The sequence below is a fragment of the Dermacentor variabilis genome, chromosome 11 (assembly GCF_050947875.1).
Source record: "Dermacentor variabilis isolate Ectoservices chromosome 11, ASM5094787v1, whole genome shotgun sequence".
Lineage (NCBI taxonomy): Eukaryota > Metazoa > Arthropoda > Arachnida > Ixodida > Ixodidae > Dermacentor > Dermacentor variabilis.
Window position 1 is genome coordinate 55,386,534 of NC_134578.1, and position 26,233 is coordinate 55,412,766.

At 46.8% G+C, this 26,233-nt stretch overlaps 1 protein-coding gene across 3 annotated transcripts in view; it reads left to right on the plus strand.

The window, feature by feature from the left end:
* inaE (inactivation no afterpotential E) overlaps window positions 1–26,233 on the plus strand; it is a 196,392-nt gene that overhangs the window by 93,702 nt on the left and 76,457 nt on the right. For 2 of the 3 annotated variants that reach the window (XM_075675546.1, XM_075675545.1), the window contains exons 2-5: window positions 8,937–9,145; window positions 14,220–14,321; window positions 15,728–15,899; window positions 24,499–24,583. In XM_075675546.1, the coding sequence (XP_075531661.1) occupies window positions 8,937–9,145; window positions 14,220–14,321; window positions 15,728–15,899; window positions 24,499–24,583 (568 nt within the window). The remainder of the gene's footprint in view (window positions 1–8,936; window positions 9,146–14,219; window positions 14,322–15,727; window positions 15,900–24,498; window positions 24,584–26,233) is intronic. The other variant, XM_075675547.1, reaches the window with a different exon arrangement.

A 26,233-nucleotide genomic window follows, 5' to 3' on the forward strand; every position in this document is an offset into this window, starting at 1 on the left:
GTATCGGGAGTTTTTCATGTTGCTCTACAATTTTCTCATGTACGTCTGTCATCTCAATACAATATTTGAGAAGTTGATTGTTAATTAAGACTATTTAATTATTTAAGCGGAATGCAAAAAATACTTTGGGTATCTCAAGACGACGGCAAACAACATAACTTTGGTTCTGTCTAGCTACGTGGCATTTGCATATATTTAAATCTTGGTGTAGCATAGTCGGGGTACACTGTATATTGTCCGTCATCCGCAGCCTAATGCTCCTTGTATGATATCATGCGCAACAAATTACTGCTCTAATAATTGCTCTAATGACGAAACAATAAACGTGTTAACGCAGGCCTTATTCGTTTCACCTGGATATGTTTTCAAATAGAAGCGATGTAATTGCGACATGAAAGTTCCCCTTATACACAAGGGAGCCACGAGTGAACTTTCGACAATGAAAACTGAGATGCCTCATAACAGCCACTAGGTTTGGGAGCCGATTCAAGAACACAGTCAGTAGCGGCTAGTATCTCTCCTAGTTGATAACTCTTGCCAATGCAACTTTTAATAACGGCAGTTGCTCACACGTTAGTAATCTTTCTGACAACCAGCTTGTAACGTACGTATAGTTTGCAACTAGTACTATGAATTTTTTAGAAGAGTATAATACGACAGAAGTTGCAAGATATTCAGTATTACCCGAACTGCCCCATAGCTGGATTTGCAGGCCCGTTCCTGCATTTTTAAGCTTTCTCTCTCGATGCCTGTCCATTCTACATATATATATATATATATATATATATATATATATATATGTCTGAGGAAATCACGCTGGCCCCAGTAGTGACATGAAGAAAAAGAGTACGAATTACGTAGGGGCGGGGGAATAAGCACAGTATATTTGACTGACGTTTCAGCTGGTAGACCAGCCTTTGTCACAGGCTGGTCCACCAACCGCAATGTCAGTCAAGTATACTGTGCTTATTCAAGGTACGTCGTACTCTTTTCCCTCATTATATATATATATGTGTAGAAAGACAGCAGGCCCAGGAGTGTAAAATGATGTACAGGCGCCGACAAAAGTGGTATACTCCACGCAGCGGGAGCCGGAGCAACGGCAAACTGCATCGCAACCCCATCTACAGGCAGCATCTGGGATCAAGACAGCCAATGGGTGCCCTTTATTATCTGCAAACATGTCGCTTGACTCGTGTCAATGTTTCGCACTTCAGCTCGCCAAAATTCCGAGCAACGCCGCTGCAGTAGCAATCTGCGTGGAGTATACCACTTTTGTCGGCGCCTGTACATTTGCAACTGAGGTATATGACGTTCAGGCAACTGCCAGACTTCGTTTTCGTCTAGTCTAATTCAACTTCTTCCTTCCCTTCATCGTAACAATATATATATACTCTTGAAATTAAACACTTCGCTGAGGCTTTTTACGCTCGTAAGGTAGAATAAAGACATACCGAACTGCATTCCATCGATTTCAGAAATGTATTGCAGGAAAATTTACGTCAGTGCGTTCAGCAGAAGCCGGGCTTATTGACAATCATAGATCGCCTGTGTTCACGCCCGTTCGCGTTGCTCCTGGTCCTTCATCAATGCTTCGCATTGCGAAGGGTATACGGCGAAATGGGGTGGTGGCCACAACGCTCCGCCTACCGGGCGTCACCGAGGTGCGCAGTTCAAATTCGATTTTAGATGTTCACGTCGTAGACGCCACTGTTTCCGGTTCTGTCGCTCACGACGCGTAAAAACTAAGGCGCTATCCCTCGGCTTGCGGTTGACTTCACGGTGCCTTCTCATCCCTTTGCTGAGATATACAGTGTATTAGACAGCTACGCGCGGCTATTGTCGCACAGAGCCACGTGAGTAGCACTAGCACCTCACCTGTCGCACTTCATCTCCGCGCACACAACTTCCTAGCGTCGAACAACCTCGGTCTTCGTGTTCGCTCGGTCGTTCCAGTACGTTGGCAGCACGCACATCGGCTAAACGTTGGATAGCGCACTCCGGACTCGCGTCGAAAGCATTCTTAATGAGCCTCGAGCACGATGGCGAGACATCTCGAGGGGGAGCAGCTCGGGAAGCAGACGACCTGTTCGTGAGGTGTTGGTGCTCGGGCCTTTGAGTCTCGTCGCCCACGGATACCAATGCCGTAGCTACAGCCAACTGGAGTGGCTAACTATGTGCGATGGAGCTGGAGTGCGTGCGTGCTCGAGCTGGCGGGCTACAGTCTGGCCGCGCTATTTGGTGCGGATCAGCTCTGTTCTGCACCGGCTTGACCGATGGATCGTAGCAGTATTCGAAGTGCGCATTTTGTGCGATTGCTCAATACGAAAAGAAGTCCGCCAAGGCGGACTTCGTTTCCGGGAGCGGTCAAGAGCTGCCAGAGGTAAGTGACCCCGCTGGCAAACGTACGTGTGGTCTGAGCTTACATTTCGCCCGGTTTGAGACTATTCGAGTTTTCGAAACTTATAGAAATCAGCGGTACCCGACAACTAGGACACCAATAAGCAGTGTAGCCAAAGTTTCATTCCAATGCGGGCTGGAGGGCGCAGGTGAGCATTGCAGCAGACGACAGTCGGGGATAGTATACGTGCGATAGTCGTCCATCCGAAAGTACCCTATTTCTATCGAATGTGGGAACGCAGATTTTACTGCGTTTTACTTCTGCTTGTTTCGACTGCGCCAATAGACGTACACGGTAACAGTAGGAAGAAGCGCCCTGATTCAAACACCCTTCCTAATTGATTGATGTTAGTTATTGGCCAACAGCAGCCGCGAAAGGGAATCTGCGATACCACGAATTATAGCAGCTCGAGAAGAGTGACGAGAAGGTTTCTGTTGAAAAGAGAGTGTTTGATAAATGTGTGACTTCGCGCTCGGCTATATATATATATATATATATATATATATATCAGCCTAATTTTATCTCCATTGCAGGATGAAGGCCGCCTCTCCAAGCGATCTCTAATTACCCCTGTATTGCGCTAGCTGATTTTATTTTGCACCTGCAAATTTGATAAGTTCATCACCCCGCCTAATTATCTGCCGTCCTAGACAGCGCTTCCCGTCGCTTAGCGCCCTTTCTGTAACCCTAATGGTGTAGCGGTTATCTACATGCTCAGCTTCGTTTTTTCCCCCTTTTAATGTCGATAAGAATATCGGTTATCCCCATTTGCTCTAAGATCCGTACCGACCTCTTCCTGTCGCTTATCGTAACGCGTAACATTTTTTGTCCCACAGCTCTTTGCGCAGTCCTTGCGCTCGAGCCTTATTTTGTACCTTCCAATTTTGGGCCTCATACCTTAACACCGGCAGGATGCAACGATTGTATACTTTTCTTTGCAACGATAGTCGCAAGCTCCCAGTCAGAATTTGGTAATGGCTGTCGTATGCACTCCAAGCCATTTTCATTATTTTGTAACTGTTCTTCTCGTGATTAGGTTCCCCTGTGAGTAAACCCTATAGGTAAACGTCAAATAAAATAAATACCACAGACCAGCGCTTGTCTGTGGTATATGTTCCCTCGTGTCTTTGCCTTATTCGCGCTGTTCAACCTCAGTTCTAAATTTGAACCAACTAGCCCTCATCAAGATATTACTAATGGATCTGATCCATTGCAGAATATTTATTCCTGACGGCAGCCTGTTCTCTTGGTTGATCGAATTCACAAGGCAAAAAACGTGCTAGCCAAGTTTCCACACAAGCCCATACGTTCAAAACATGGCTTTTCATCGGCGGTTCACGGGGCTTATAGCGCCATCCCCATGACGAGGGAATACTTCCGGCGGAAGAACAGATAATGGGACACGATATCCGTTTAAAACATAACTGGCGTCATTTTGTTTTCAAAGGCGCGAAATTTGTTTTGGTGGGACGCCATTAGAGCTGTATATTCACATGTCCCACCATTCGACCTGATGAAGCGCGAATTGCGATGCAGTAAAGGGTCAGCCGTACGGTTGTTTAAATCGCACTCCGCACAAAATATACTTCCATTAGAGACCGACGAAAGCACTGGGTGTACAGTGCTGGTCCCAACTTCGGACGCCAAGCCCGTCAGCCAGCTCATATTGCACGTAAAAAGCTAAAGTAACAATTATGTGGTAGTCGTAACCCACTAATTTTTACTGCACAGGTTAAAAAATGATGAAACGACTCGCGCCACCAAATTCGGGCAAATCTCGACAAGCAAAGTAACACAGCGCGTGCGGGGGAGGGGGGGGGGGTGGAGGGCGTATTGTGACAGGTGAAAAGTACGAGCGCGCCTTTCTGCACACATCAAGAGCTGTATTGAATTACAATTGATAGCGGCGTCATCGCCTCCTCGTATGGTGTACGCTGAAAAAGAATTATTTATTGATAATAATAAAGTGAAATGGAGCTGTCCTTTCTTTTTGCGTCTTGCGCATATAAAATTGAATAGGAATTCTTTCTTTACTTGGGTGAATATATGCCTCGTTTTAATTGAAAAACTCCTTTTCTTTCCCAATGTTTATTTCCTCCTCACATAGTCGCGCTTCAATCGCTGCGTCCTTAATCACCCTCGCTAATTTCGGTGACAGTTTGTTCTGAAGCGCTTTCCGCCCAAATAGCGACCTATTTGGATCGACCTTGCGATTCAAGTGTTGCCCTGATTCTAATGGAAATTATCTTGGTGAATATTTTGTACAGTACAGAGAGTAAGCTAATTCGCCTATGAAGCTTCAATTAATTACGTCTCCCTTCTTATCAATTAATGTAACGTTGGCATTCTCGCAGCTCTCTGCACACTTGAAGTAACGAGGCATTGCGCATAAAGGGCCGCGAGCTTTTCAAGCATAACATCTCCTCCATCTTTGGTTAAATCGACTGTTATTCCATCTCCTCCTGCTGTTTTCTTCCTCGGGACATGTCCTGCAAGACCCTTCTAACTTCAGCGCTAGTTATATAAGGAGCCTCTGTATCCTGTTCGCCACTATTTCTAATGAAGGTAGCGTGGCTGTTCTGGACATGTATAGCATATAGCAAAGGAAGCATAGGGGAAAGTATTTGACGAAAAAAAAACTGAGATGTACAAATGATAAGGTAGAGGGACATGAAAGCAGAGCAACAAACAAACCTGCCAATGGCGGGAACCGAACTCATGACCTCCCGTATGTGTTCGCCAAGCATTTGTTGCAGTGCCAGAATTTCCTCAGCGCCACTGATTCCGCTAAACGCTGCGGGCTCGTCGCACACTCATGCGCGCTTGCACACCCCTCCACGAAAGCAACCGTTCATTCGCTCGTTCGCTTGCTTGCTTCTGACTGCTAGGCTCTCAGACATGGACAGCCACTCAGGGCCGTTTCGCACCTCCACTGTGATTGCAGGTGTCCATTAAAGCATCACCACTCTCTCTAGCCTTACACTGGGCCGTAATACAATGCTGCGTACGAGCAGATTTTGTGTGTGACCGGTTGGAAAGCATCTACCGCGTTTTTTTTTCTTTTTTTGCTTCCACATCCACGATATGGCTTCGATTTCTCGCCGGCGGAGATCCTTTGCGCACTATCTTTCTGGCTTCCCTGCTCTCGTATCCCTGCTGGACTTCGTTCATTCTTTATATTTGCTGCCCATTCGAGCTCCTCGTTCTCGGCGAATCGCCATCTTGGCACGTGTCTCCTCTCTCCTTCGCCCATTTCCGCACCGATCGAAGCACCGTAGGCTTTTGTTAGCTTGTCCTTTCTTTGCGATCACTTTCGTGCAGTTTCTTTTTTTCCCCGCGTGTCTTTCTATCTGTCTCCTTCTCTCTTTGCGTTTGCTTTAAGATGGCCGTTCGTTGAGCCCGCTGTCAGCGCCGCAGATGGCTCCCATATATAATAAGCGCGCCTGAGCTCGTTACGAGCTTGACGCGACCGATAGCACGCCCTGAGGTGACGTGGTGCGGTAAAAAAAAAAAGAAGAAGCGAGGCTGCGGGCAAAGAAGGTAGTGGGCGCAATGTGACAGGGGACAGGTGCCGACTAAAGGATGAAAAAAACCCTGCCAATTGTTTTTAAGGAAGAGCTGTTCAGGGCATATAATATGTTCAACTCTCCTTGGCGTGGGTGGTAGCACGTTAGTCATCGAATTTTATAACGGTGACTCTGGGCAGCAGAAGATACCGCCATTAAACTCCGGTTTCTCTCTCTAGTCAGGGTTCAAGCCTGGGTCTGTGGCTCGCTAGCTCTCGTTCTTTTGTCGGCGGACCGTCTTTAGCGCTGTTTGAGATGGCGTTGAAGGCTTTATTTGACAGTTCACTTTGTGAAATTCGAGCACGAGAGATCTAGCCTCCGTGAGAGGCGACGCTGCGCAGCAATAGGTTGAGTCGACGAAGAGCTGTGTATTGAGGTCTCCTTGTGATTTTCTGGCTTATACGAGTTCTTGTTGGCCTTGGGAAGTAAAAAAAAAGGAGAATTATATAAAGTATGCTTGAAAAAGCGTTATTCATTCATTGGTCGACTGATTGAATATAGGTATGAGTGATTTTCATATCTCGAAGTAGTGCACCTTTTCTGTTGCTTGTCTGTATGATCATTAATCTGTCGTATATTTGTATTATTCCCGATCTTGCATGAAGCCGGAAATGGCTCGCGGTATCGTGAAACAAATGAGGAAAAAGCGCTGCTTATTAGGTAGCTTGACAAAGTTCGCATCTCTAAAGAAAGAAAGAACGAAAGAAAGAAAGAAAGAAAGAAAGAAAGAAAGAAAGAAAGAAAGAAAGAAAGAAAGAAAGAAAGAAAGAAAGAAAGAAAGAAAGAAAGAAAGAAAGAGTTTGGCACTAATGTGCGAATGGCGCGCGTGAACCACGATGTCTCCCCGGCGCGATGGAAAGGCGATGGGTTCAGCGAGGCCTTCCGTCGATCGGTCGATCGCTTCCGGTTCCGTTTCTTCCGTGTCCATTCTGTGTCACTCTTTCGTATCAGGTATGCTTCAAACCTTTTTCCTTGGCCGATCCTGGAGGTAGAGCACAGCCGCGGATATACAATGACATAATTTTCAGGTTTGGGCTGTGCTATTGCTTCGCACTTTTTAATATTTAAGTCTGAGAAGATTTGAGATAAAAGATAAAGACGTGCTGTCGTTGTTTCGTTTCACGACATTTCTTTGTTGTCTGGCATTCTCAGAATTCTGAGGAATAATTTTGTCAGGAATGTAAGACCTGGTATGAGCAACTTTAGTGATTGAATGGTGTGGCAATATAAGCCGCATATACCGCATGTCACAAAGCAAAGCGTGGCATATAGCATACATATGCCTAAATATATACAGAAGCTCATGGCCACGCCGACGACGGCGGTAAGAAATTCGCTTGGAGTTTCCACATAACCGCTATCGCAATGAATGAATGAATAAAGCCTTTATTTTAAGGAAGGGGACGGCTCTAGGCCGCTGTTGGGGATTAGGAGGGAAAGGAATGTAGGTTCCCGGATTGTTGGCTGAAGCACATCTCAATCTTAGTCTTCGATCTTCCGCTTTATGTAGACTCAGGTGCATGTTCAGTTCCGCCGCTCTCGCATGGGCTGGTCGACCCCTTCTACACTATTCGAAACAAGCCATTTTGTCTGCCATATGTCGCAATGGCTTTCTGTGTTTCAGGGTTAGTGTGTATTCCAATTCCTAGTGTTCTAATGTCTCCGTGTAGTGAGTGTTGAACGTTGGATCTCCCTTGTGAAAAAGCTCCACAGCTCCAAATGAGGTGCTGCAAGTCTGCTCTGCATGACTCGTGGCAATGTGTGCATCGGGTATAAGTGTTCGCAATCGTAGCTTGTCTGGGTTGGTGCCATTTCTCCAGTATGTGTGGTGTGTATGCAGCGTCGGCCATGACCTTACTCAAGAAAACCTCTTCCGTGCGAGTAAGCCCGCCCTTGTCGTCAAACACATATACTGGTGCAGCTTCTAATAGTCTCCGTTATACTGTGTGCGTTTATTTTAGTGCGAATGTAATGCATCAGTGCTCTGCTAGGAGAGCCTTCGGCCAATATCTTTAGGTATAGTTGGGCTGCTGAGCACGAGGTCGCGGGATCGAATCCCGGCCACGGCGGCCGCATTTCGATGGGGGCGAAATGCGAAAACACCCGTGTGCTTAGGTTTAGGTGCACGTCAAAGAAACCCAGGTGGTCAAAATTTCCGGAGTCCTCCACTACGGCGTGCCTCATAATCAGAAAGTGGTTTTGGCACGTAAAACCCCAAATATTAATTAATCTTTAGGTATGGATTTTGGTCCGCGGGGTTTGGCGAGGAAATGCAAATCAAGCCCACCTGCTTGCGCCGCAACTGCGTGAGCGGCTGCGTCTCCCCCATCCGTGCCGGTGTGCCATGGTGTGCACAACATTTCAACATTTGTCCCATTGTCCTGTATTCTCTTTAGCTTTTTTTTCTGGTCTCATTGGCCACAGCATCATCTGTCGTAGGCACCGTTAATTCGGTCACCGCTTCGTACGAGTCAGTAAGGATCCTATCGCAGTAAAACAACGAAAATGGAAATGAAAGTCGACGGATAGGCTACTCGCCGCAAGTGGACGCCGAACATTTATCTCCCGCGTTCCGCAAGCGATTCTCTACCGCTGCGAAAACGCAGCAGCTCTCTTCCTTTACACTTTCTTGGACAGGTGTGTATGTGTATACTGTGTCTAGTCCAGGGAGTGTTATCCAGCGCCCCTTCAAGACCATATGGCGGTGGATGTGTATTTCAAACGAGGCCGTTGCTCATAGTACGTGATGATCAGCAACTGACCAATAAACGCTGGCATGGTATATATACATCTCATGACACCAAGGCTGCCAAATTCGAGGGCCCCCGCTATGCAACTGATAAGAAAAAGTACTGAGGGGAACCGAGGGGGCTCGATTCCTTTTGTTTGTACAATCCCTCAAAGCCAAACATATATAACGGTGTTTTTTTTATTTTAAAAATGCGCGCGCTCTTTTTCGTCCCGTGCAGGCTGATAGTGCTGGCGGTGCTGCTGTCGGTCCTGGACTTTGGCGCGCTGGCGTGCGTCTCGGACCTGCAGGAACACATGCTGGGCTACTGCGTCATACTCAGCGGCTGCGTCGTGGTCGAGGCCTGCATCTCCTGGGTTTCCATGCGCGGAAGCATCCTGGACGCCGCGCCGCGGTCCTCCATGCAGTACCTGCTCTACGTGCGCCTCGGTGAGTGTATACGCATGTACAGAGTGTTTTGCTTTACTTGAGTCAAACTTCGAAAATGTGCAAATGCCGCGTAACTGGGCCGAACTAAGGTAATACTGTTTGTCGTTGCTTGGAGATACACAAATTGTATATTTTCTTTCATTCCGCCTAATTACATAGGTAAATATTCTTCAATAATTAATCAACTTCTCAAATATCATGATTAAATGAAAGCTGTCAACGAGAAAATTGTAGAGCAACATGAAAAACTCCCGGTACAGGTTTCTGTTGCTCAATACGTGCTACATAAAAGTGTTTTTTTCTTTCGAGCGTGAGAGAAGCCCGCGAATACACGCCAAGTGGCGCCTAGAACGGCCAGTCGCGCGGCAATCACCCGGGTGCTGTTCCTGCTATAGCCAGCAAAAGTTGCCTGGCGCGCTGCGTCCTCGTCAACGCGTCGCACCCGGGTGCAGTTGCAACACTGTCCGAGAAACTCAAGCGCAGCGCCGAATCGCTGCCCTGCTCTATTGCCATCAACGCTCCGCCCCTAGGGCGCAACGGCCAATTTTCATTTGCTATCGCCGTCGACGTTCTGGACGCCTTTCTCTCACAGTCGATGCGTGGCTCCTGCTTGGAGGGTTTGAAGGTCTTCAGAGATGCGAAAGACGCGCAGTGTGTTTGGCTGTCCTGCTGATCCTCCCCCGCAGGGACAGCCCGCCATCTCAAGCTGGGAGGACCGGGGGGTCCTGCTCTCGTCTACGGAGCCGACATCACAGCTTGCTGCGGTGGCTCGGGCTACCGACGTCATGAACGAAAGGAACATGGCCGTCTCGACGTAGTGTCTGACCGTGCGGTGGTCCGGGGACCGAGAGGAGTCCAAACTCACTTGTCACGAATAAAGCTTTTCAGTCTGTCTGGCTGGCTGCAATTAAGGCGAAGACGAGTGGGCGCACCATCATTTCTTTAGAACGCAATAGTTCCTGCTGTCTAAACCACGTGCTTACGTGAAGTGGTGTGAGCGGAACAGACAGTGACAATTAAAAACGCCGGCAGGTTTCTTTTCGTTCTCATCTCGTCCACCACCTATAGGTGCGATTCCTTCAATGCCACTGGCGGCGCTCTCCATCGTGCCAGCGTTGTGAGACGCATGGCAGGTACCAGGGCACTGTTTATTCTGTGCATGAGATGTTTCCTCTCGTGCTGCGCTGCACGGACATTTCTCTCGCGTAATGTCAGAAACCCCTGCGAGGGTGTCCGGTGCGACGGGAAACCTTGCTAACGCTTACAGTGCTTCGACCTTAGTATGAAATTGCCCATTTATTTATTTATTTATTTATTTATTTATTTATTTATTTATTTATTTATTTATTTATTTATTTATTTATTTGCAAATTACACACAGGAACGTGACATGTGAAACAATGCGTGCACAAAAAATGAATTTTTATGCCTTCTGTGAGCTGCCGTCCTTGCAATGTACCTGAAGCAATCACTCGTAACGAAACGATATTCCTTTGGAACGTGCTACGAGGAAGCTTGAAGAAAGTGTTTGACCAATATGGTTACACTGTGCTATATTTGACTCGGTCCTAAGGTTTTCGGCTTGTTAGCTGTGCCCCCGACTGGTCTTCTGTTGATGCTTGGATAGGCGTTGTCTGCACGCGTTGTTTTTGCATTCCCAGACGATGTGGTATAGGGTGTTTGTTGCATTGCAGAATTGGCAGTCTCTTGTAAACGTTGAGGGGTACACCGCGTGCAGTAGAGTGACGTGAAGGTAATTGTCCATCTGAAGTCGGCGTAGTATGACGGCTTCTTCTCTAATAAGCTTGATGTGTGGCGGCGGACATTCCCCCCGGTTCATCTTGTAAGGTTCTAGAATGTTGTAGTGTTTTCTCTGAATCATTTGGTCTTAGTCTGACGGTAGACAGTGTCCTGGTGGCATTGCTCAGCGTAAATGTTCTCGGGCGGCAGCCTGAGCCTCTTAGATTACCACCAAGCGTTCGCGTCCCGTGGTCGAGACAATGTGCGTTTCAGGGGTGTATTTGTCCTTGATGATGTTCTTCCTGCCCGAAAATGGCGACAGGCGGCCTACGAGTATGTGACGACGATGAGCGGCACTTCCCATCGGCAGGTTTCTATAGCCATTGCTATGACAACCGGTTCGGCTAGCTCAATGTCCCTAGCAACTGCCGATGCAGCTGCGATCTCTTCGTTCTGCTTGTTGGATACGCAGGCAACATATCTCCCTGACTTGTAACTGAGAAAAAAGAATGACTTCTACACCTACCTGTTAATGGCACAGTGAAGTATATTTAACGGATTCTTTGATTTAGCCATTCAGCATATGCCACCGAGGGTGTGTTGGTCACTGGCCAATCCTTCGAAATGGGTATGTCTCACTTTGATGCAAGAGGTTCATAATTGCTGAGTGCTTCTCGATGCGTGTCGTACTTTTCTGTGCATACACCTGCCTTCACTATTCTTCCCTCGTCAAAATTCACACATCGCCTTCCTCCTTGTGATGTCGTTGCGTGGACATCTCACACTGTGCATCCTGCAGAGTTGTCCTTCGTATTCTTGCATAACTTGGGAGCGTTGTAATGCGGAAACAGAATATTGCGCGACAATGAAGTTGTAAAATTTGTAGTGGATGAACATAAACATTCCATGAGGTTAACACCTTGCATAGCATGAGAGCAAACAGAGTTGTAAGCATCGCCATCAACTGTAATACCTTTAACTAACCACTACACTAGAGATCCGCTTCACATAAATTGCATAATGCGCGGTGCATTTGGATCTATTTTTGCGACAGCAACTATATGGACACTCCAGGCGCATTTTTGCCGTCGCACTGAGGTTCCGTATGAGTGAAAACGTGTGAGGGTGAGTCGGTGAACGCGGCTCAATCTCCCATGCCCGAACGAGGAATGCGGCCCGGATGCGCGTCCTCTCCTGCCGCGCGCGAGGCAGGGAGGGCAGGCGAGGGAGGAGAGGCGTTCTTCTCCGGCGGCTGCTAGGGTGCTTTGATGTCTAAAGCCCCTTAAACTTCGTAGAGTACCGCCACGCTTTGAAGAATGCCGCCTCCTCTTCGCGCGCTGTAGTCGAGGCCGACGCCGCGTCGCTATTGGCCTAATAGCGTCACGTGGGCCCTCGCGCCGAGCATCAGCGCCATTTTTGCTCGAGAAGCGTCTACGGAGTGGCGAGGAGCGCATGTTGGCGCCGTTGCTACGCTCAAGCAGTGTAGGCGGCGCCACGGTCGAGGAGGGAGCGTGAAAGAGAGGAGAAACGAGGAGAAGTGAAGACGGAGGAGGAGAGTGTCACTACTTTACGAAGTTTAAGGGGTTTTATTGATGTCTTCCTCGCCCTCCACTCCGGACAGAGTGAAGACAAGCGCGGCGTCTACCACGTCGTTGGCCACGCGAATAGCGGACACCGTAGTAGACGCCTTCATTGGACGCCGAAAGGACGCGTTGCCGGCGCTCGTGTGTCTTGAAAGCTGTCTGCGACGTGGCTAAAGTTCGCGCCCGCGCGGGCCTCATCTTCAAAGCGATCTGAGATATGTTTGCAGAGTGAGCGTAGTGCCGGTAGGTTCATGTTCGCTGTGCTTCCGACGTTTCGTACGCGTTGAAGCGACATATGCACGGAGGTCACTTGGTTCGCGGCTGCTGCCGCGATTCCTACCTCCAGCGTTTTCACAGACAGTCTTCACCGAAGTGATGAATAACCTTGCGAGACATGGCTCTGAAATGCTGCCCCGGGCTCCCAACCCTTTGTACAGGGCCCCTTTACATGCGCTATGGTTACTGCTCAAACAAGGTGCAAAACAATTACGCGTGGCTCTGCTATCGCAAACACCAGTGACCAGCAGAGCTGGGGGAAGCTAAGGGTTCAGAAAAAGCTGGGCAGTGCGGTATGTCTCTGGCGTCTTTCGCTGCCAGTCACGCCACCTTCAGCCGGTTTTCTTCTAGCTGGAAAGCGTCCATATGGACCAGTAAACAGTGTGGCATAGTGCAGTGTGGTGTGGTGGGCTGTGCCGTTGCGAACCTGCACTACACCCATTTTAAGGTTGTGGTTAGCATCATCTCCAACCAATCTGCTTTGCCGGTTGCCATTTTAGGCCTTACATCTACTCTCGATTACAGGAGAACCAGCAGTCTTTTAAGATAGCCTATGTTACCAAGCCTGCACACATTCAGCTTTATTTTGCTCCATGTGGATGGGCATTCCGTATTGTTTAGACTCACAATGCTTCAAAATATACAACCCCTTCCAGTTGCGTAATGTAAAATAACACGCATTCGCCAGACACCGCGAACAAACACGTATTCTGCACGCGTCCAAGTTTCGGCCCATTCATAAAACAATTTTTATCACAGCTTACTCGACCTGACGGAATATTACTATTGTGCTTGCGAATGGGCGTTTGCTTTTACAAAAGACCTATTCATTCTTAATTTTCACAAGTGCGGATTTTGACACAGAAGAAAGCGTAAAGCACCTGTTCTGTCTGCGCATCGTGTGAAGATCAGGGGCTTGCCCTTGGGACTACTATAACGAAATTAGGCGGCAGACCTTTTACAGAGCCAGAAGTTCCTGACAGCGGTCGCTCGTGAGTCGGAGTCGCAGACAAAGCCAGAAAAGCGCTACGGCGTGTCTTGAGATTCGCGGCTGCCACAAGGAGGCCGGAAATATTAATGGTTAGCTGGTTGAAGAGCAACTATGGTAATAAGCACACAATTTATTTTACGTGATGAACCAGTGGAACTCTTCAAATGAAGAGGTGTGGCTGTAAGTGGAAGAAGATTTGACTACTATAGGATAAGAGTTCAACTTCTGCCTAATTGAATTTCGGGACTGCGTGACGTTTAATGCTTCACCTTATGAGCGGTCCTCTTCGACGACGCGGAATGTGTGTGGCCGTCTCATATTTAGACTCTTGTGCCTATCTTCAAGCAAACGTGTCGCTGAACAGAGGAACCAAACTAAGATTTCTGCTTCAAAATTAGCGCTATGAGAAAAGCAAACGTATTGTCTTCATGTATTGTCCAATCTATGCATCTTGCTTTCAACAAAAAGTATTCGCAAATCGCAGGAATACTCTTGGTGGAGGTGTCCTGGCTTGTGGTGGGAGTCATATGGGTGAGCAAGCACTATGACAGCTGTCCGATGGGTGTCGCCAAGGACGCAATTCTAGGTACGTACCGTTCACTGCTGCTGTGAGAATAAAGTTCCACTGCCACATGGCATCACACACAGATCGAAGCAGAGCATTCGTCATATTAGGCGAGCTTGTTAGCCTGGCTTGCTACCTGTGCCGATCCTCGAGACTCTACACCTAAAGTTATGGATGGGCCAATTGGGATACCATGCACGATGTGATACTTTACAGATCAGCTTTTGGCCTGCGGCGATGTAGGGCCGGGGGTATCAACAGTCGCGTGCACTATTAGCTGAAACACGGCGCCCGAGGTTGAAGGCATCCCAAGATTACACGGCGGCGCCAACATGCGAAAAATTGGTTTCGTAAATACCAGTAATCGGAACGGTGTTCACTTCTCAGTGTTTTCCTATATCGGCGCCGGTGTGCACTGTTGGAGCCCCTTCAACCACGGGTACCGTGTTGCGACTCATGCTGCACGAGACTGTGCACAACCCCGACCCCACATCGTCGCAGGCAAGAAACTGACGGAGGTTCCACCGGGCGGGGGAAGTGGGGAAGAAGGAGCAGCGGGTACAAGCTACAAGCAACCACTGCCCGCTTGCCTGTACATTTGAAATCACTTAGTGTATTCGATCATTAGTAATACAAATTATGTAGCCGAAAGTTCAAAGGTAACATACAAGCTTGATAACAAGCTATGCTGGGGATTGCGCGATGGGCGACGGAACAAAAATGATAGGCGTAACGTGAATAGACAGCAAGACAGTGATATAGTTCAGATGGGAAACGGGGTTCAACGATGTTCTATTAGAGATTACGAGCAAGAAAGAAAGAGTTCGACAGGTGATGTAATGCCCACAACAGGTAAACCGGTGGTCAGCTAGGATCGTTGCCAACGGGAAGGGAGGCGCAATCGAGGCCGACGCAGGAATATGCGGTGTGATGAGATTTCGAAATTTGCAGGCATGGCACTGAGTCAGCGGACGCAACGCAGGTGTATGATTGGAGATGACTGTTGGAGCACTTCGTCGTCAGCGGAATAAAATAAGCTGATCACGATGATATACCGAATCTAGCAGCTGGCCCCTGAACTCCTTTTCGAGGATATAGTCTTCGTCGGAGGACATGCTCACATAGTCGCGCAGTCTCCCCACGCGCAGACGTTTCGAAATGAGTTATACTACGTGCCCAGCTAGACTACTATCGGCGGTGTTCTTCCATTGTAAAAAAGAAAAAAAAGAAACGTACCAGCGGATGAAAGACTGGCAGAACAGATGCGTCGTAAGCGTCGTCTTCCAACTCACACACGCACAAAAAAAAAATCCCTGGAAGTCAGCGTTTGTTGCGTTTCTCTTCTGTCAGTCTTCCGTCGGCTGTTGCTCCGTATGCTTGCAACGAATGAGCAATCAGCCCCGTCATTCCGCCGTTTCTGTTGACAGGCATCATCGTGTGCAACTGGTGCGTCCTGCTGAGCGTCCTGGTGACGGTGTGGTGCACCTTCGACCGCGCCGGCCGCACCTGGGTGAAGATGAAGCGCTACCAGCGCAGCCTGCAGGACGGCAAGCTGCGCTACAAGAGGTCTGGAAACTCGCAGCGTAACTGGAGGCACCGGTATGGCACGCATGGCACCAGACTTGCACCCACTCGCACGCGCATGCGCGGATTAGGCAACGACGTTGTAAAACGCAGCGCCAACTCCGTGGTCGCAGATATTATGGAGTTTAAGCGCGTCCGAAAAGGTAGTATACGCTTGCCGAGCACCGAGTTACTGGCGCGACGTTGTCGTGAGTGGCCGCGTCGGTGTCGCCATCTTGCGACGCAGACTAACCGTTTTGTACTTAGCAGTTTGTGTGGAGTGCCGACGGTGACGTGACCGTTCAAACACCGTCCATTCTTTTTTTTTATTTTTCCCCCTTCTATGAAAACAACCACGTAAGAAAAAATATTTCTCAAATGTTTTGGTTGTACAACGTGTCCCAAGGTGTCGCTACTATAGCGTTGCTATATTACCTCCCACGGCTCAAGTAACCAGGTAGTAAGTAAACAGTAATAGTAGGCGGACAAGCTAACATTCTTTGCTGGAGAAACATCCCACATACCTCTGACGTGATATGTGCACGTACTTTTTCACTGTCTGCGAATACTTCGCACCATGTTTTACTACACTATGGATTACCAGCACAAAAGTCATCCAGACATCCGCGCCTACGTTTATACGGTTGTCAGTACCGGATTCCAGGAGACGAGAGCTTAGTGGCTGTGCTTCATTGAAGGAGTGTTTCCGGGAGATCGCTCGCGAATGCCGCCATTTTTTTTCACAGTAATTTCGTCTTCCTTTTTGCAACACTATTTGGTTATGTTATGCTTTAATGCTCAATGTATGAGTTTCACATTTACTTGCATTTCTTATCAATGAGAGGTGGCTAGCATGATGAACACTGCAGGACATATGATTCCAGAAGCAAGTGAACGCGTAGTCGAGTAACTATGCAATGAAATGTGAATAGCATTTTTTGACAAGTTAATCACTGTGGCTTAAATGTATTTTCTTAGAGGGAGGCAAAGGAGCACATGTTCCTTCTTTCTTTCTTTTTTGACTTGGTTTTCTTTTTTTCTTCTTTCACGTCTTGTCCTTCATTATTCATGTCTCTCTCTTTCAACGCGAGATGTGATTCGGAAGATTACGACAGCCAAAGCTGCACCATGGCTTCAAAAGGTCCTCACGACTTACGTGCGTTAGGTAGTCTTGTTTCCGTCGCACTTTCGATACTTGGGCGTGATCACATATGACGATAGCAGGAAACGATCGTAATAAACAACTTCGTTACGCTCTTCGATATATATCTAAGCGATTACCTTAGTATGTTATATTTTTTTTTCAAAATGACTTCCAATGCATGCAGAATTCATACCAGTTGCGCCATGATCGTACGCAGGGTGTATGGACTGTATGTAAGAATTGGTTTAACTGTTGGCATACGTGGAAACTTAAATTTCATCAAAAGGAATGTCAGACCGTGCGCACTGGTTAATTAATTCAACTGGGCTACGCGATGATGTGACGCTTGAATAGAGCGGGATCAGGCAGAAGTCTAAATTACACATTGAGGTTCAGTATCGCTTACTTCCAGATTTAGGCCAAAAGACGTTTATTATTGTCAACATCACCGAGAAAGCGAGCATAGAAGTTTTGACGACCGGTCCGACACATCGGCACCTGTAGAAAAACAGAAACCCTGATATGGCGGAGCAGCCAGACGCCATGGCACCGTTAAATAGCCGACAGGACAGTGTGCTAGGATAAAGAATACATTACTGAGGAACATGCTAGTTGCCTTCAATCTTCCAGCAATGCCACATAAGGAAAGATTTGATTGAGGGCTGGATATATTAGGTTATGGACAATGCAAGACAGTGTGTGTTTACTTATTTATTGTGCTAATCACTGTCGTCAAGTCAGCGGTGTCCTCGGTCAATAACGCTATTGTATTTTTTGTCGCGTACAGGTCTCTACTGAAACTTTGTGCGACGTCCATTTGGGCAGACAGTAAGAAATGTTCTTCGGGACGACCGAGCAGGGCAGCCCGTCCCTTTCGTGATTAAATCATAAACGCTCCGGCGACTTTCTGCGCGGGATTGGCAATGACATTTCAGATGTCAAACTTCCAGGACGATGACGTCGCGGGGAACAGAAAGTTCAGCGAAAATTCCGCGACATTCTGTTTCTCTAATTCTTCGAATCACTAGTTGGCGTACGTTGACATGTGACATGAAAAAATAATATGCCGGAGGAACGTAGTCGGGGGGATTTCGCGTTCGCTTGTCGCAATCGCGGGCAGTAAATTGATTATTAACTACGTGTGCTTGGATAACTAGAAAAAAACAAGCATATTTTTTTCACTCGGAAGCAAAGTGTGGACGTTGTTAGCGGTTATTCCTGTCTTCGTAGCTAGCCTAACTGTTTCCTGTGTAATGTTCGGATAATATAAACTGTCCAAAAGAAATCGCAAATTTGAAACGAAGCAGGCTGTGGCAATTCATGTCGTCTGAGGCGCAGTTTGGATTTTCTTTGCAAAGCGTCAGAATTTTGAGGTTTGTGGACATTGATGTTCTTGGTACCTTGAGCTGTAAGTCAAGTTGTTCGTAGCGTGACTTTTCATTTACATAATTTCCGCCTAGCGAATGCTATTTACTTTCATAGTCCTTGGCGTTGCTTCATCAGCAAAGGAGAACAGTTCTTGTTTAAAGACGCTGGATCAGCACTTAACAATTTTCCCTATTATTTGTCCGCTTAAGATATGCATATAGTTTTCGTTTAATTTGATTTCATTTGTACGTTTGTATATATATATATATATATATATATATATATATATATATATATATATATATATATATATATATATATATATATATATATACTCTACGGGTGATGGTTAAAGCTGATGTGGAAGTCTAGATTTTACGACGGGGTCTATTTAGCGGACGAAGGGAAGTTGGAGCGACATATTCCACAGTCGATTCCTTTCCGCGTTGGGCATATTTGTTTGCCATTGCTGACGCACCTGATTTTGTAAAATATACTCGCCGGAAACTTTTTGAATGACAGGCCTCCGCGGGCAGCTAAAGCGGCATGTCTTTTTTCATTTCCACATACGCTGCAGTCTGGAAGTCCACTTGAATACGACAGTGGCCTTGCGATTAATGTAACTAGTGTCTCAGGTCCCTGACCGTCGATTACGATTGCTGTTCATATTGCACATACTCAAGATTGCCGTTTTTGAGTCACGTCATCCTGGTGGGTTGCCGAAGGATGTGAAGAACAACTTGTTTTAAGCCTTAAAAGTTAAGATCACGTGCTTAGTGTTAACCGTTCAAGAAGGTGAGAGAAGTACTGACCAGTAGACGACGCGTACAGAGCGCACGATGAACGCTGTTGAGAGCAAGGCCAGACAGTAAAACTTCGTCCATGAGTACGTGCTGAAATCTATGGTAAGCTTAGCTTTGCTTGAGCGAGTAATAAAATGCTATGAAAATAAATGCGGTACCCTACAGTGGTTTTTCTTTATTTCATCCTACGTGCAACGTGCAATCTGGTGACACTTTTATGTATATGCACAGCGCAGCTACTAGGAGAAACTTTAATGTCAGTTGATATGTTTATGTACTACGCCGTTCACAAGCTATGACAACATTCAAGCACCCAATCAGGTGAATGCACTGTGCAAGACGTCGATGCAGCGACGCCATGAGGACGAAGGCCAACGCATGATCCTTGTCTATAGTAAAGATAGGTGATAAGAGGTGTGCGCACATAGAAATGCCGCATATATCTAAGTGTATTTATGGAATCTATAACCTTTGTGCAACATCGGCACATAGAGAATGGACCGAGAATGTGTCATCTGAATTTAAAAAAGAAACATGAAGGAAATCAAGGCAGCCATTGGATATAATGCGCTATAACCATTCACAGGGTTGCGGGGTTTTAATGACGTGATTTACTGTTTTATTACGCAAAGCACAGGGAATGCTATTTGGCATGATTTTGAGGGTCCGTTCCTTCCTATACTAGTCGGCTTCCTGTTTCCCACTTGGCGATATAACACGGAAGGGCGGGGAAGTCGGGATAGTAGGCAAAAATAGCTTGGTTTGGAAAAGAGACAACAACAACAACAACAACAACAACAACAACAACAACAACAACAACAACAACAACAACAACAACAACAACAACAACAACAACAACAACAACAACAACAACAACAACAACAACAACAACAACAACAATAATAATAATAATAATAATAATAATAATAATAATAATAATGAATCTGTTATCTTGAGCAGAAAACACGAAGGGGCCTGCCAAAGCGACACGGCTTGTGGGGCAGTTCGCAGCTGACGACATCACCGTTGAGGAACACACTTATACAGCAATATAAACACAAAAAAACGACAAAATAAATTGCAATATCAGATATGTTACCCATATTTCCTGCTACACAGAAAGTCAAATGAGCCTTACTAGAACACAAATAAGAAATAACTCAGAGAGAGACTCAAGCAATTTACTTCAGCATTATCGCGACTGTAAAACGAAAATAGTTTCTGTGGCACTTCGTTAGAGACGTCAGACGCGTAGTATTTTCTTAGCTGTTTCCAAAATTTGGGTCTTCTGTGTGTTTTTGCACGCTTGCAGAGGAGAAGCCGCCACGCGCACTGCCGCACACTGGCCGCACACTAACCGCACACTCGTCGCACACTGACCGCACACTGGCCGCACACTGACCGCACATTGCAGCACCCTGCGGCACGCAGCACACACGCACTCCGTGCGGTCCTGCACAAACTTCGAAATTTTCGCACGCTGTTGTTTTGACCAGGGGTGTGCGAGTAGCGACCTTCGAAGCCAGATAGAGTATGGATCGACTAACAGTTGCTCTGAAACAAACGCGAGCCGAACAGTCCTCGAATAAATTTCACGTGTAGTTTCAGAATACAATGTCCGATGAATAGTTTCCCGCTAAAATTACCAGACAAAACTTTGGCGCTGCGATCGCATTTCTACGTTCTACAATGGGAGCGATGGTTAGTTCACGGATTTGTCTGATCTCCGGGCTTGTTGCTTCGGGTGTTCTCTACACTTTATTTATTACGCTTTACCTGCCTGTATTGTCCTAAATCTTTATGCAGTCCTATTTCTTTCTTCTTTTCAAATTAGAAAGAAATATGAATCTGCACCCATACGTAATCGTGGCGAACCTTTGCATTTCAAACGCAATATTTTGTTGCAGATGATCACTTTTCACATCGACAAAGCCGCATGAAGGCAGAAGCCCGAAACATCGGTGAACCCACGCATTAACCATTATTATTATGCTGGCTCATTGAGCTCCCATAGACACTAGCGTCACAGTTTCCTCTAGCGACCTTTGTAGGAAGCTCTTTGACCCGAAACTTTCGAACTGTTTTATAATTACTCTGCCTCCCTCCCTACTTCCGGTCGACTGATTCCTTACGTTACTGCGAAATAAATGTCCTTTATTCTGAAATCTACCTTTCAATCACCCCCATGTCAGTAAGAATTAAAAAATAATCTTCAAAATTTTAAGCGTCACCCATTGGATTCAAAGAGCGAGTAAAAATAGGAGATATTCGGGCAGCTGAACCAGTCAAACAACATCATGTTCTCTTCGCTATATGTGAACTTCGAATATTCGAATATCCCTAGCTTATGTAATGAGAATTCACGTGAAGATTGCTGAAGGATTGTTTTTGCACTGAAATCACTAGGGCCACCTTGCGATAATGCTGGCGTGTTTCTTGTTATCTGGTTGTTTTCGCATTATCTGTTTTATTTGCGTCAAATGCTTGTTTGGCGAAACATGTGCATTATTGATTCATTGTCGAAGCTCCCCCCCCTCTCCCACCGCAATAATTTTCCTATAGCGGGATAGAAACGTAATAAATTACATGGTATTAAGAAGAAGATTTACCATGGGAGCTCCTACAAATACAGGGAACATAAAGATTATTTTCCTCCGCATTCAGTGCACCAGATTTGACGCGCTTTGTTGTGAAAAAATATTAACATTGTCCTATATAATTGTCAGGAAGAAATTTTTTATTTACGCCGTAATTTTTCTTAAAAGTACTACTGGAAAATGGACAACAAAGGATTACTGTTTGATGAAGTTTAGATTTCTCTGACTCAGCAATGAATAATAATCGCACTATTCTGTGAACTGCATGTGTTTGGAGATCTAAAATGGACAAAGTGATAGACTATACACCGCTCTCAGACACAACACCCATTCATGAATATGTCTTTGGCAAAGCTAATTGTAAACAATGTAATGCTTTCACGTAAGTTCTCCACTAACCATCATATTTTCCGTTTCGGACGCTCTAACAGAGGGAGTTTGCACTACGACGATATAGGATCTTGCGCAGGATTTCCCTAGCTGTAGCCATTGTGCTGCGAAGTTTAAAATTTACAAATTTTTTGTAGATTTCACATAAAACATCTGGAACACGCTTAAATTCTGTTTCATATGATGATGTACCTTTCTGTCCTGAACGCAACAAATTCTATTAAGTTTGCGCTGTGGTTGACTGATGAGATTGTTTCTGCTTTTCACAACTATCTGAAAAATGAACTAGGACTCCGCCCCGACTTAGAACTTCCTCTTAAATATGGCTCCCTTCTAACTGGCCATAAGCTTCGCTTCCAAAGCGCGCTATCTCATTTTTTTCTGGTGCACTGGCTCAGTTTTGCAACTTAGCGCGGCTTCACTTCAGTTAACGGTTAATATTTCAGTGTAACGCATATTCTTGATTAGTATTCAGCGCGTCGCCATTTAATACGTATCGTACGCCAAATTTGCCAGCTGGAACACCTGCCACAGGTGAATTGTGCTGCCCGGTGGCCTCATTGTCAACCTAGTCTCTGTACAACCGGCGACTACCGCACCGGCGCACGGAAGTAATACGAAGCACACGGCCGCCGAGTATCTGGTTTCGCGTAAAGGTACGCCCTGTACCTACAGCGCGAATATCCCTAGTAGTTCCTTCGCTATGCTCGATGGCAAGCTGGTAGCACGTGAAAATAACTATAATACCGGCTAACGGAGGCCTCCAGAGAGCACCTGATGTTGTACCTAGAAAAAAAAAACACAGAAAATGTAGGATCTGCAGGGCGCCCAAGCGGCAGCGAGGGGCTTAAGAGGACTTAAGAGGAAACAAAAACGAAATCAGGAAAGAAACAACTTATGATAACTCAAAGGGAAGCTCATTACTTTTCGAAGCTGGAACCAGGGGGGGGGGGGAAGGTGGCGTGGGTCGGACGCCGCCGAGGTTCGAGCGTACCGCGGGATGTATTACCATACTAGATCGGCTGTCGGCAATAACGGGCAGCTGTTCTTTATACACCCGCAGCACACCTAGGCCCTCGGTGGATTGATTCCCTTCTCCCTCCCTATCGACGGACCAGTCCACGTTCCAGCTCCAGCGTCACCATTGCCCCTTTGGTGTACAGCAGACGCCGTGAAACTAAATGATGACACATTGTTTACACTTAATACTTGCGCAAATGACAATGGCTGCGCCCTCTAGTGCGGCCCTCTAGGGAAAGACTGATCCCCATGCTGATCGCTAAGGCACGCATACCGGCGCCTCTGTGCTTCCCGTCTATTCCGCGCTGCGGCGCTACAGTCAACGGCTGTGATAGGAACTAGGAAGCTTACCAGCAAGTATGCGGCCTCTAGGGTGAGCAACACAGCAACGAAGAACGTCAAGCGAAAAGGCAGAGACGTCAGAGTCAAAAGTCAGTGTCAGAGTCAGAATCTCATGGGTGGCGGCAATGGAAAAGAAACCTGCCATGAGTAACTATGTAATAGGAAAAAAATCGAAATCAAGGAAGAAAAAATTTATGATAACTCAAAGGGAAGCTAATTACTTTTCGAAGCGAGATCAGGATGCCTTAGAACACGCGCCTATAAAGCGAGATATAAGAACGAAGAAGAAACGTGCTTGCTGCGGTGAAGCTAGGGAAACGACGGAGCATGTTTTATTAGAATGTGAAGACGTCCACCCAGCGGTCGATTTAGGCACCACTGGCCTCCTTGAAGCCCGTGGGTTCAGCGGGAGCAGTGGTAAAGCAAACATGTCCGTAATAGGCATCAGTAAGAGGCGATCGGAGGATTGGTGGAAGAAAAGTAGGGAAGCGACAAACAACGGAGGCGTACAGTAACAAAGTTCGCAAGAGGTTTCAGAAATTTTGGTTATGGGAATTCATCGTGTTTTTTTTTCTTTTTGCTTTCTTAATCTAGGTAGGACATTAGGCAGTAAAATACTAGCAAGAGCTGGTTGGCACAACCCACCGCCCCGTTCCAAAGGGGACGCTCATAACAGCCATCCATATCCATCCGTAGTCGGAGCAGCTTGACAAATAGGCAGCCCGGTAGCATAAGAAGACTCGCTCACGCGTTTCTCTTCAAAGCAGTCGTTCTAATGACCGTATTTGACAGGATTAGTTCGGCTGACCCGAGTTACTTGTTCAGGGCTCTGTAACCGCTAAACACTCTGACAGACAACAAACAAAGATTGCTAGTTGCCTGTGTATCGGGAACTGTATAAATGATGTTGGGAGTGAAAGGAACTGCTCTTCGATTTTGAGCTTTGTACTCGCTTTTGTGGCCTTCTACAGGAAAGCTGTTCGTGAGTACCAAGATAGTTGGAACAAGCGGTGCCGTCTGCTCTTCTGCTGCATGGGGACCAATGATCGCAATCGAGTAAGTAACGCTTTGGTCTTCGTGTAGAAGGAAGTATGTTCTTGGTGAATTTCATGTTTTTAATGTGATGTACCGCATTAGTTCGCCTATAATGGTGTAGCTATAATAGCACCTATAATGCTGTAGCATTATAGGTGGACTTCATCCGCTTTGGAGGTAACCAGTGTCCAACAGAGAATGTGGGCCGCTCTCGTCCAAATCACTGAAGTTGGGAAATGTGGGCCCATCCCCAAGGTGGTGCTCTCCATCACATCGTCTCAGAGAGCTAGCTGTTACGAGTTAAGGATGCGCGAAAACTGGCACGTGCCACACGCGCCAGACGCGAGAGAAGCACGAGAGGCACCAAAATGGGAGGGGGGGGGGAGAACTAGGCTAAAATAATGTTATCGCAATAAGATCCCGCGAGAACTATTTTGCGGTTCTCCGGCGTTCTTCAAGGACCGACTTCGGTGAGGAAATGTCATTTGCCATGTGACCCAGAAACACTCCAACCAGACCTTACCTCTTCGAGGAGAGAAAAAAAGGTGCAACTGACAGTAGTCCGGAACAGACTGCCGTAAGCTGTACGCATCACGTGACCGGCTTCCCACGCTTCAGACACCTTTTCCCACTTTGACATCCCTAGTGCGAACACATTGCAAGCGAGGGCAACAATACGTTACGGTGGCGTGACAAGACAAGTGAAAGCAGAGGATGCTCTAAAGCTAGAAAGGCAAATGAACATGTGACAAAAACCCATTATCGCACAAGAACAAGTTTTAAAAGTCCGGGAAGGAAACAGCCACGGGCGTAAACAGATTTTCAGGGACAGTCAAGAAACGCAGCTGCCAAGTTTAAAGTCCAGGAAGAAAACAGCCACGGGCGTAAATAGACTTTCAGGGACAGTCAGGAAATGCAGCTGTGACCACAGAAAAAATTGGAGGACGCTTAAGCTTCGCCTTCAAGAGTGGAACGCGACAGCGTTCCCGTCGACCCGCCAAGGGGTATTGGGCTACGGCGCAGCGACAACGCGCCCCGCATCGGACGCGGTGAGCGTCAAGCAACGCAGCGTTCGGCGCGACAACGAAATGCGCGCCTCAGCAAGCGACGCACGCCTGAGCCTTCTAAGGTAACACCGCGTTCACTAGAGGCGCTTTTGTACCGCTTTGAAGCATCGAACTCGTGGCTCAGTGGTAACGTCTCCGTCTCACACTCCGGAGACCCTGGTTCGATTCCCACCCAGCCCATCTTGGAAGTTGCTTTTTATTTATGAAGTGCCTGCCGTGATTTATCGCTCACGGCCAACGCCGCGGACGCCGACACCGACGCCGACGCCGACGACACCGGCTTTTCTGCGACACGAGCTCCTTAACGCTATCGCGTTAAAATGGTGCAAAATACCCTGGTCTCGGTCTAACTTCGTAAACTGACGGAGTATTGTCGTCGGCTCCAGAGCCGATTCCTGAGCCTTTGTATATAATTTTCCTAAACAACTATCGTATCTCTGGTGAGACAAGTATCTTCAGTTGCGTATTTGCTTTAGTTTTGTAGTAGACATAAAACATGCAATGGAACCAGGAATAATGTTTTAATCTACACATTCTATTTAGCCTAACCTTGGTCATAGCGACCACAACAAAATTACGAAACTTGATTGTAGCTGGGAATTGT